The following is a 12,136-nucleotide window of genomic DNA, read 5'->3' as shown; positions in this document are numbered from 1 at the left end:
ACAGAGTTGTTATCTCTGGGTTGTTGCCCGTGCCACGTGCTAGCGAAGCGAGGAATAGGGAGAGAGAGGAGTTGAACACGTGGCTGCAGGGATGGTGTAGGAGGGAGGGCTTTGGTTTCCTGGATAATTGGGGCTCTTTCTGGGGTAGGTGGGACCTCTACAAGCAGGATGGTCTTCACCTGAACCAGAGGGGTACCAATATCCTGGGGGGGAGATTTGCTAGTGCTCTTCGGGGGGGTTTAAACTAATTCAGCAGGGGAATGGGAACCTAAATTGTAGTTCCAGTGTACAGGATGTTGAGAGTAGTGAGGTCAGGGATAAGGTTACAAGGACACAAGAGGGCACTGGCAAGCAAGAACCTGGTTTAAAGTGTGTCTACTTCAACGCCAGGAGCATCCGGAATAAGATGGGTGAGCTTGCAGCATGGGTTGGTACCTGGGATCTCGATGTTGTGGCCATTTCGGAGACATGGGTAGAGCAGGGACAGGAATGGATGTTGCAGGTTCCGGGATTTAGATGTTTCAGTAAGAACAGAGAAGATGGTAAAAGAGGGGGGGGTGTGGCATTGTTAATCAAGGAGAGTATTATGGCGGCAGAAAGGATGTTTGAGGACTCGTCTACTGAGGTAGTATGGGCCAAGGTTAGAAACAGGAGAGGAGAGGTCACCCTGTTGGGGGTTTTCTATAGACCTCCGAATAGTTCCAGAGATGTAGAGGAAAGGATAGTGAAGATGATTCTCGACAGGAGCGGGAGTAACAGGGTAATTGTTATGGGGGACTTTAACTTTCCAAATATTGACTGGAAATACTATAGTTCGAGTACTTTAGATGGGTCAGTTTTTGTCCAGTGTGTGCAGGAGGGTTTTCTGACACAGTATGTAGACAGGCCAACCAGGGGCGATGCCACATTGGATTTGGTACTGGGTAATGAACCCGGCCAGGTGTTAGATTTAGATGTAGGTGAGCACTTTGGTGATAGTGATCACAATTCGGTTAGGTTTACCTTAGCGATGGGCAGGGACAGGTATATACCGCAGGGCAAGAATTATAGCTGGGGGAAAGGAAATTATGATGCGATTAGGCAAGATTTAGGATGCGTAGGATGGGGAAGGAAACTGCAGGGGATGGGCACAATCGAAATGTGGAGCTTATTCAGGGAGCAGCTACTGCGTGTCCTTGATAAGTATGTACCTGTCAGGCAGGGCGGAAGTTGTCGAGCGAGGGAGCCATGGTTTACTAAAGAAGTTGAACCTCTTGTCAAGAAGAAGGAAGGTTTATGTTAGGATGAGACGTGAAGGCTCAGTTAGGGCACTTGAGAGTTACAAGCTAGCCAGGAAGGATCTAAAGGGAGAGCTAAGAAGAGCAAGGAGAGGACATGAGAAGTCATTGGCGGATAGGATCAAGGAAAACCCTAAGGCTTTCTATAGGTATATCAAGAATAAAAGAATGACTAGAGTTAGATTAGGGCCAATCAAGGATAGTAGTGGGAAGTTGTGTGTGGAATCAGAGGAGGTAGGGGAAGTGTTAAATGAATATTTTTCGTCAGTATTTACAGTAGAGAAAGAAAATGTTGTCGAGGAGAATACTGAGATACAGACTACTAGGCTAGATGGGATTGAGGTTCACAAGGAGGAGGTGTTAGCAATTTTGGAAAGTGTGAAAATAGATAAGTCCCCTGGGCCAGATGGGATTTATCCTAGGATTCTCTGGGAAGCCAGGGAGGAGATTGCAGAGCCTTTGACCTTGATCTTTATGTCGTCATTGTCGACAGGAATAGTGCCGGAAGACTGGAGGATAGCAAATGTTGTCCCCTTGTTCAAGAAGGGGAGTAGAGACAGCCCTGGTAATTATAGACCTGTGAGCCTTACTTCGGTTGTGGGTAAAATGTTGGAAAAGGTTATAAGAGATAGGATTTATAATCACCTTGAAAAGAATAAGTTCATTATCGATAGTCAGCACGGTTTTGTGAAGGGTAGGTCGTGCCTCACAAACCTTATTGAGTTTTTTGAGAAGGTGACCAAACAGGTGGATGAGGGTAAAGCCGTGGATGTAGTGTATATGGATTACAGTAAGGCATTTGATAAGGTTCCCCACGGTAGGCTATTGCAGAAAATACAGAAGTACGGGATTGAAGGTGATTTAGTGCTTTGGATCAGAAATTGGCTAGCTGAAAGAAGACAGAGGGTGGTGGTTGATGGCAAATGTTCATCCTGGAGTTTAGTTACTAGTGGTGTACCGCAAGGATCTGTTTTGGGGCCACTGCTGTTTGTCATTTTTATAAATGACCTGGAAGAGGGTGTAGAAGTGTGTGTTAGTAAATTTGCGGATGACACGAAGGTCGGTGGAGTTGTGGATAGTGCCGAAGGATGTTGTAGGTTACAGAGGGACATAGATAGGCTGCAGAGCTGGGCTGAGAGATGGCAAATGGAGTTTAATGCGGAAAAGTGTGAGGTGATTCACTTTGGAAGGAGTAATAGGAATGCAGAGTACTGGGCTAATGGGAAGATTCTTGTAGTGTAGATGAGCAGAGAGATCTTGGTGTCTAGGTACATAAATCCCTGAAGGTTGCCACCCAGGTTAATAGGGCTGTTAAGAAGGCATATGGTGTGTTAGCTTTTATTAGTAGGGGGATCGAGTTTCGGAGCCAAGAGGTCATGCTGCAGCTGTACAAAACTCTGGTGCGGCCGCACCTGGAGTATTGCGTGCAGTTCTGGTCACCGCATTACAGGAAGGATGTGGAAGCTTTGGAAAGGGTGCAGAGGAGATTTACTAGGATGTTGCCTTGTATGGAGGGAAGGTCTTACGAGGAAAGGCTGAGGGACTTGAGGTTGTTTTCGTTAGAGAGAAGGAGGAGGAGAGGTGACTTAATCGAGATATATAAGATAATCAGAGGGTTGGATAGGGTGGATAGTGAGAGTCTTTTTCCTCGGATGATGATGGCAAACACGAGGGGACATCGCTTTAAGTTGAGGGGTGATAGATATAGGACAGATGTCAGAGGTAGTTTCTTTACTCAGAGAGTAGTAGGGGAGTGGAACGCCCTGCCTGCAACAGTAGTAGACTCGCCAACCTTAAGGGCATTTAAGTGGTCATTGGATAGACATATGGATGAAAATGGAATAGTGTAGGTCAGATGGTTTCACAGGTCGGCGCAACATCAAGGGCCGAAGGGCCTGTACTGCGCTGTAATGTTCTATGTTCTATGTTCTATTTGATCTCAAACTGAAAAGGTTTGGACTTCTCACCTTCTACCCCACATCTCTGCAGTCAGATTGCACCCTGGCTGCAGGTATTAGCACTTGTGTGAAGCAGAAATTGCTTTGCACTCATGCTAAACTTGCAACCATAGACATTTTGGGACAGCCTGCTCACAAAAAAAAACTCTACCAGTTCAAAACCGGATAAATGGTAACTCCACTACACATTACCCTGCCACATCTCACCACCCCGATCTACCTTAGTTCTGCACTCTACCTACCCACCTATCCTGCTTTACCCTGCCCCTCTCATCACCACATTCTACCCCCTCACCTCAGCCTACCCAACTCTCCCCACCACTGTCTACACCCTCCCCTAGTCCCTCACCCCAACCTATCCTACCTCCTAAGCTAAAACAGCCTGAAAAAGGTAAATAAACTGGTCGATTACTGGGTGAATTGACTATTAATCTTAGCTTCCTTACTGATTGATCACATCAACTATCAATTGAAATGAGTTTTTACCCCTCACACAGAGATTTTAAGTGATGGGTAGATTTTCCTTTTTTAAATAGATGTCTTCTGGAGATCAAGGGACAGAAATTCCTCTCTTGTTCTCATCAGCCACCAATGCCCCAATTGGGCAAAATGACAGTGAGCACAGAAGCTGAATTTCTGCTCCAAAGAACCTTTCTGTACTGTACTGTATGTGTGTAGACTAGAGTCCTGACAGTGATCATTTTATATTTTTATATAAATACTGTATATTTTATAATAATTAATCACTCAGGACCTTCCTGGTCTCGGCATCTCAGCTGCTCACTGGACAAACTTGCAGCAAATATTTCAACCTTGTACAGCAGGAGTCTAGGTAATGTATAATGATATTTTCTGAGCCTTCGGACAATTGCAGTGTTTATTTTAAGCAATATAGATACTGGGACAGTGTGGCACAATCTGTCTGGGCACAACTCCATGGGTTTCTGTTTAACTCATGACCAAACAGTCACAGACATCGTGGCTCTAATCTTCATATTTTTAAACAACCTTTCAAGTCCAATTACAGTTTTTGTTGCTTATCTGCACAAACTGAAAAACTGAAAAACTGAAAAACGGATTCGGAATCAGAAGGTAGGTAAAGTGAACATTCCGGTGGTCGGGTTGGGTCGGGCTTGGGTCCAACGTGGTTCTGTTAGGTTTGGGTCGGATTTTTTTTCCAGATCCGAGCAGGCCTTTAATGAAGGGGTTGTCCTATGATGAGAGGCTGACTAAATTGGGCCTATATTCTCTGGAGTTTAGAAGAATAAGAGGTGATCTAATTGAGATAGGGCTTGATAGGGTAGAAGCTGAGAGATTGTTTCCATTGGTCAGGGAATCTAGAAGATGGAGACACAGTCTCAGGATAAGGGGTCAATCATTCAGGACTGAGATGAGGAGAAATTGCTTCACTCTAAGGCTTGTGAATCTTTGGAATGCTCTACCCCAGAGGGTTGTGGATGCTTCATCATTGAATACATTTAAGGCTGGGATAGATAGATTTTTTGGTCTCGCTAGAAATCAAGGGATATGGGGAGTGGGCAGGAAAATGGAATTGAAGACCAAGATCAGCCATGATTGTATTGAACGTCAGAGTAGGCTCAATGGGCCATATGGTCTAGTTCTGCTCCTATTTCTTGTGTTCTTGTGTTCTTGAGTCATTGGGCTTGTTATTTAAATGGCACAAGTCTTTTATGGTGTCATAATCTTACTATAAAGTTATATGAATGTGGGACACATTGGGGCAGTAGAAATAAAATGGAGGTCAGAATATTACCAGCCATCTGGAGACGGACTGGGAGGTGGGTGGGCTCATAAAACAGAGGTGGAAGATGTTAACGTCTTCCCACCACCACTGGATATTCCCAGAAATGGGAACGGCAGCATCTCGGCTTCCTGCCGATCAGAGGCGGGTGGCCAATTTATTCAATTAACTGGCCAATAAACGGGAATCTTACATCCCCACCAACAGTTTACCAGCATTGGTACAACCCCCCGCCACCATGTGGGGAGACCGCCAGGTACAGCAAGGCCTGCCTGACTGTTCTTTACCACAATTATTTTTGGTCAGCTGAGTGTCTGACATACGTTCAACCCACCACCGCATTTAAGAATCTCCAATCTAAACTACCAAGAAATTGGCATAGGCAGTTTCCCTTTACTTCATTTATTGTTCTCGTTCTCATGCTCTCTCTCTCTCTCACTCTTCTTTCCAACAGCCAAATCTTAGGGTCCCTCCTAAGTCAACCCCACCCCCTATATAGGCACACAGCGTTGTCAGAACAGAGTACTAGCAAGTTCTCGCAGCTTATGCAGCTAGGACCACCTTATCTGGTTTGTAGGGTGGCCTGGAACTAAATGGGAGAATCTCAGTTCCCCCAGAAATAGGTCTCTCCCCTCCATATTCCATTAATGAGCCACACTAGCTGGTCACAGGAATAAGCCATTCAGCCCCTCAAGCCTGCTTCACCATTCAGTTAGATCATGGCTCATCTGTACCTCAATTCCATTTACCCACCTTAATTTCATAGAATCAATGATCAACAGCACCCTGCAGACCTGCCTTTCTCCAATAATGGTCTATTAAGGCTGGACAAATGATCAACTCAAGTCCAATCTCTCATCATAAACTGCGTCACCTTCAAGTCACTCAACCCTAAAGAAGTTTTGCCTACCAACCCTGCAAAGGGGTGTTCCGCAAAGGGGTCACCCAGTCTGTGTTTGAGCAGCGAACGTTTCTTGACATCTGAAAAGAGGAAAAAAGGTTTTTTGTTAATGCATCGGATGAGATAATGCGTCACTGCTCACAATGTGGTCTCCTCTACATTGGGGAGACCAAACGCAGACTGGGTGACCGCTTTGCGGAACATCTCCGCTCAGTCCGCAAACAGGACCCTGAGCTTCCGGTTGCTTGCCATTTCAACACGCCCCCCTGCTCTCATGCTCACATCTCTGTCCTGGGCTTGCTGCAGTGTTCCAGTGAACATCAACGCAAGCTTGAGGAACAGCATCTCATTTACCGATTAGGCACATGACAGCCTGCCGGACTGAACATTGAGTTCAATAATTTCAGAGCATGACCATTTTACTTTTATTTTTAGTTATTTTTCTTTTTTTTTCTTTTACATATTTTGCAATTTTTTTTGTTTGTTTATTTCATTTCATCTTAATTTGTTCAGTTTGCTTACCCACTGTATTTTTTTCATGTGTGTACTTGCTGCTGTTCAATCTTCAGTCCGTTAACACCCTATCTGTACGAATGCTTTGTCTTTCAACACACCATTAACATATTGTTTGCCTTTGCTCCATGACCTTTTGGTCAGCTATGTGGCCTTGTCCAATCTACACCTCCTCCTTTGTTATCTCTTGTCCCACCTCCGCCTCACTTGCTAATAACCTTTGACATTTCTAATATTTGCCAGTTCCGAAGAAGGGTCACTGACCCGAAATGTTAACTCTGCTTCTCTTTCCACAGATGCTGCCAGACCTGCTGAGTGGTTCCAGCATTTCTTGTTTTTATTTCAGATTTCCAGCATCCACAGTATTTTGCTTTAATCCTAAAGGAAATAGCTGCTAGACTGGGACTGCGGCAGGTGGTGAGGGAAGCAACAAGAGGGAAAAACGTACCTGACCTCGTCCTCAACAATCTTTTTTTTATTTTTATTTTATTCATTTTATTTTTTATTGTTATTTATTTTTATTGAATAAAAATCTGCTGCAGATGCATCTGTCCATGACAGTATTGGTAGGAGTGATCACCGCAGAGTCATTGTGGAGACGAAATCCTGTCTTCACATTGAGGATACCATCCATCGTGTTGTGTGGCACTATCACCGTGCTAATTGGGATAGATTTCGAACAGATCTCACAATGGAAAACTGGGCATCCATGAGGTGCTGTGGGCCATCAGCAGCAGCACAATTGTACTCAATCACAATCTGTGACCTCATGGCCTGGCATGTCCCCCACTTTACCATTACTATCAAGCCAGGAGACCAACCCTGTTCAATGAAGAGTGCAGGAGGGCATGCCAGGAGCACACCAGGCATACCTCAAAATGAGGTGTCAACCTGGTGAAGCTACAACAGAGGACTACTTGCATGCCAAACTGCGTAAGCAGCATGTGATAGACAGAGCTAAGCGATCCCATAACCAATGGATCAGTTCTAAGCTCTGCAGTCCTGCCACATCCAGACATGAATGGTGGTGGACAATTAAACAATTAACTGGAGGAGGTGGCTCCCCAAATATTCCCATCCTCAATGATTGGGGAACCCAGCACATCAGTGTGAAAGATAAGGCTGAAGCATTTGCAACAATCTTCAGCCAGAAGTGCCAGTTTAATGATTCATCTCAGCCTCCTCCTGAAGACCCCAGTATCACAGATGCCAGACTTCAACCAATTCGATTCACTCTGCGTGATATCAAGAAACGACTGAAGGCAAAGGCAAAGGCTATGGGCCCTGACAACATTCTGGCAATAGTACTGAAGACCTGTGCTCCAGAACTTGCGGCGCCACTAGCCAAGCTGCTCCAGTACAGCTACAACACCGGCAATGTGGAAAATGGCCCAGCACAAAAAGCAGAACAAGTCCAACCCGACCAATTACCACCCCATCATTCTACTCTCAATCATCAGTAAAGTGATGGAAGGTGTCATCAACAGTGCCATCAATCAGCACCTGCTTAGCAATAACCTGCTCAGTGACACTCAGTTTGGGTTCTGCCAGGGCCACTCAGCTCCTGACTTCATTACTGCCTTGGTTCAAAAATGGACAAAAAGAGCTGAACTCAAGAGGTGAGGTGAGAGTGACTGCCCTTGACATCAAGGCAGCATTTGACCGAGTATGGCATCAAGGAGCCCAAGCACAACTGAAGTCAATGGGAATCAGGGGAAAACTCTTCCCTGGCTGGAGTCATACCTAACACAAAGGAAGATGGTTGTGGTTGTTGGAGGTCAATCATCTGAGCTCCAGGACATCACTGCAGGAGTTCCTCAGGTTATTGTCCTAGGCCCAACCATCTTCAGCTGCTTCATCAATGACCTTCCTTCAATCATAAGGTCAGAAGTGAGGATGTTCGCTGATGATTGCACAACGTTCAGCACCATTCATGTCTCCTCAGATACTGAAGCAGTCCATGTAGAAATGCAGGAACACAAGTTGCAAGTGACATTCGCACCACACAAGTGCCAGGCAATGACCATCTCCAACAAGAGAGAATCTAACCATCTCCCCTTGACATTCAACGGCATTACCATCACTGAATCCCCCACTATCAACATCCTAGGGGCTACCATTGACCAGAAACTGAACTGGAGTAGCCATATAAATACTGTGGCTATAAGAGCAGGTCAGAGGCTAGGAATCCTGCGGCGTGTAACTCACCTCCTGACTCCCCAAAGCCTGTCCAACATCTACAAGGCACAAGTCAGGAGTATGATGGAATACTCTCCACTTGCTTGGATGGGTGCGGCTCCAACAACACTCAAGAAGCTCAATACTATCCAGGACAAAGCAGCTCGCTTGATTGGCACCCCATCTACAAACATTCACTCCCTCCACCACCAATGCACAGTGGCAGCAGTGTGTTCCATTTACAAGATGAACTGCAGCAAAGCACCAAGGCTCCTTAGGCCGCACCTGCCACCCTGTGACCTCTACCAACTAGAAGGACAAGGACAGCAGATGCATGGGAACACCACCACCTGCGAGTTCCCCTCTAAGTCACATACCATCCAGACCTGGAACTATATCGCCATTCATTCACTGTCTGTCACTGGGTCATAATCCTGGAACTCCCTTCCTAACAGCACTGTGGGTATACCTACCTCACATGGACTGCAGCGGTTCAAGAAGGCAGCTCACCACCACCTTCTCAAGGGCAATTAGGGATAAATGCTGGCCTAGCCAGTGATGCCCACATCCCATGAATTAATTTTAAAAAATCAAAAAGAACACTAAATGCTCAGAATCTGAATTAAAAAAATAGAATTTTATGGAAATATGCAGCAGTTCTCTCAAAAGCTGTGAAGACAAAAATAACCTAATTCTGAAGAGTTCCATTGAAGGCCATCTACCTGACTCACTTGTCTACCCACTAACAGTCACAGACATTTGTTAGTCATGAGCACTTCAGGACCTGCTGAGGATGTGGTAAGTTGCTATCTAAATGCAATTATCCTTCCTCTTGTCTTGGCATTCACATTTCAGATGCTGATGGATGTGCTGTGTACTTGCACCATTTTCTCTTTTATTTTACACTTTCAGTTGGTTGTTTCTGTTTTATATAAAATGCAGATGGAATTACTTATTCATTGGGGCAACTTACTGAAATAAAAAGATTGAAAAGGGAAGTCATGTCCAATCACTTGTGGTGTCTATGTTGATGAAGCATAGCAGATTGGACTCACACTGGGGCACTAAATAAATAACAGTAGCAATGAGCAGTGCATACTAAATGACAACGCGGTGCATGAACAAATGCTAATGAATGAATATTTATTCATATAAACAGTACAAGCTTATATTAATATGAAGATTTAGCTATACCATGTATATGAAAGGCATTGAAGGCTTTTATTGATTAAGGCACAATGTAAAAGTCATTCCTTATCTAAATAATAAATATATATTTCTGGTCATTAAGGCACGAATGGATAGTCAATTAAAGCTTAAGCAGTATTCTCCAGAAACTAAATATACCTCCTGCTGCATTAACTGTTCTGAATTTTGCTGTAGCCATTATTCATATTGAAAGTAAATTTAAAACCTCTCAAACACCATTTGAACTGTACCACATTGTTTATTTAAAGGTTACTCATCTGAAACTTAAATTGAAAAGTTTCTTCATTTAGTTCTGATTTTTGTATGGGCCAGGTGATGCTGTCAGTGCTAGAAACTTCACGTAAATAACTCAGTTCATCCTCCCGTTCTCATATTCTTCCTTGATTTCTTACCAGGGGTGCCCCATCCATATTTGCTTCCTCTCCTGGCCAAAAATGACATAATCATTTGTGGACCTGCCCAAATCTAGTGTCCATGGTGCTCTGTAATCCACCAACAAGAGGCACTTTTAAAGGAGAATGAATTGAAATGTCCAGTTTTTACTTTCCCAGTTGCCTAAGATTTGGCTGATGAGAAATCAAACACACCCAACTGAGGAGAGTGAGCAGAAATGATGACTACCCCGGGACCTGAATTGTAAACTTCTTAGTTAGGCATAATGGACTGAACGTCCCAGTTGAGGCCAATGAAAGCTAAAGTATGGACGCTCTGATGTTCTGATTTGGATTTTATCTGACACTTCCCAGTGTAAACAGAATGCAAGGTTTTGAAGCTACACTGGGGAGCAAAAACAACATCCCTCCCTCCTCCATGACAAACATGATTTTAAATGTTACTTTAATTACAACACTGTGTCTTTATTCAGTGTGGCAACATTAGAAGATAGCACCAACAGGAAGGGTTAGACGGAGACACTCCTGAGAAGAAAGTGCACCAGCCTCCTGTTAAAAATTAAAATCAAAGTTGTTTGGGGATGCAAATTTTTTAGCGATTCTGTGTTGACTGGAACAATTATCATTTAAAGGCATGTTCTTCCTGGTGCCTGTGGTTTGTCTGATTTGCTTTTGTCTCTGTTCCTTTACCTGCTCAGCAAGTTACAAAAGTCAACATTTAACAAGTGGAGCATGGGACACGAGTTATTAAAAGTAAGACAATTATTTACAATTGTAAGAGAGCAGATCATGAGCACAATTATCAAAAACAATGCCCAGAACAAATTCTCTTTCATCGTATCCAGAATTCTAATGTGTAATTAGCAACCCATCAAATCTTGAGCCCTTGCTAAAACACAAATATAAAATGATTTCAAAGCATCTCAGTGCCTAACTGTAATAAAGATGGAAAAGATAAAATTCTGCCTAGTATGTATAGTATTTGTAAAGGATGTCAGGGAAAAAAAGTGACTTGTACTTGTAACAAATTTTACTATTCACATTCTATACAAGGTTACAAGGGACCCGGCAATGATCTGACCCTTTAAAAGTAGATTGCAGCAAATAAGTCCCGTCACACAGCAGTTTGTCAACATTTGAGGTAATTTCATGTAGTGCAACCCACCAAGAGGAAACACTTAAAACAGTGTTGCACTCAACCATTTTAAGAAGAAACTCCGTATAATGTTAAAACATCTCAAATTGTTCCCATTTAGACTTGATTCTTACTTTATATATAAATATGAAGTTAATGGCTACAGCAATGGACCAAAAAAACTTGATATTTATTTAAAAACATTAAGGAAAGAATAAATAGGCATTTTAACAATCTCAATGAACAATAACCTATTTTTCAAGCTAGGTCTTCATCAGTCATTTAGAAATCAATTGTTAATAAGTGTAAATCAAATCAAATTGAGATTTAATAATTGCATGAATTAAGAGAATATAAAAAAGAAAATTTGCAAGTAAGGGAACAGCTAGCTGCTGTTTCACACTCCACAAACCGCCCTTTGTATAGTAAAACTTTAATTGTTCTTTTCCAGTGAAGAATAGTATTCAGTCAGCACCCTCCAAGCCTTGGGAGCCATGAAGCCATCAGGTGGATTTATATTTTCACGAGCAAGCTGTCTCATACGAGTGCCAGAGATGAACTCAAAACTTTGATGTCTAAAATAAACAGCCGTGAGATATATTAGTAAACATTGCATTTAAAATTGGGCATCAATGAATGGAAAAATACGACAATCGTGTTAAACTGATGGGGTGAAATTTCTCTCAGATGAACTGGCGATAGTGATCTGGCAATAGTGAACTGGGGATGGTGAACTAGCAATAGTGAACTGGCAATAGTGACTTGGTGATAGTGAACTGACCATAGTGATCTGGTGATAGTGAACTTCCAA

General features: G+C 43.3%; 1 protein-coding gene across 1 annotated transcript in view; it reads right to left on the bottom strand.

Moving 5' to 3' along the window:
- Positions 1-9,718: 9,718 nt before the first annotated feature.
- Positions 9,719-12,136, bottom strand: part of papss2b (3'-phosphoadenosine 5'-phosphosulfate synthase 2b) — an 88,169-nt gene continuing 85,751 nt past the window's right edge. Inside the window, exon 12 of the mRNA XM_068052518.1 lies at positions 9,719-11,900. Coding sequence (XP_067908619.1) covers positions 11,759-11,900 — 142 coding nt within the window. The 3' untranslated portion in view covers positions 9,719-11,758. The remainder of the gene's footprint in view (positions 11,901-12,136) is intronic.

Source organism: Heterodontus francisci, chromosome 20 (genome assembly GCF_036365525.1).
Source record: "Heterodontus francisci isolate sHetFra1 chromosome 20, sHetFra1.hap1, whole genome shotgun sequence".
NCBI classification, from domain to species: Eukaryota; Metazoa; Chordata; class Chondrichthyes; order Heterodontiformes; family Heterodontidae; genus Heterodontus; species Heterodontus francisci.
The sequence above is the reverse complement of the archived record's forward strand: the minus strand, read 5'-3'. Positions and strand labels throughout refer to the sequence as shown.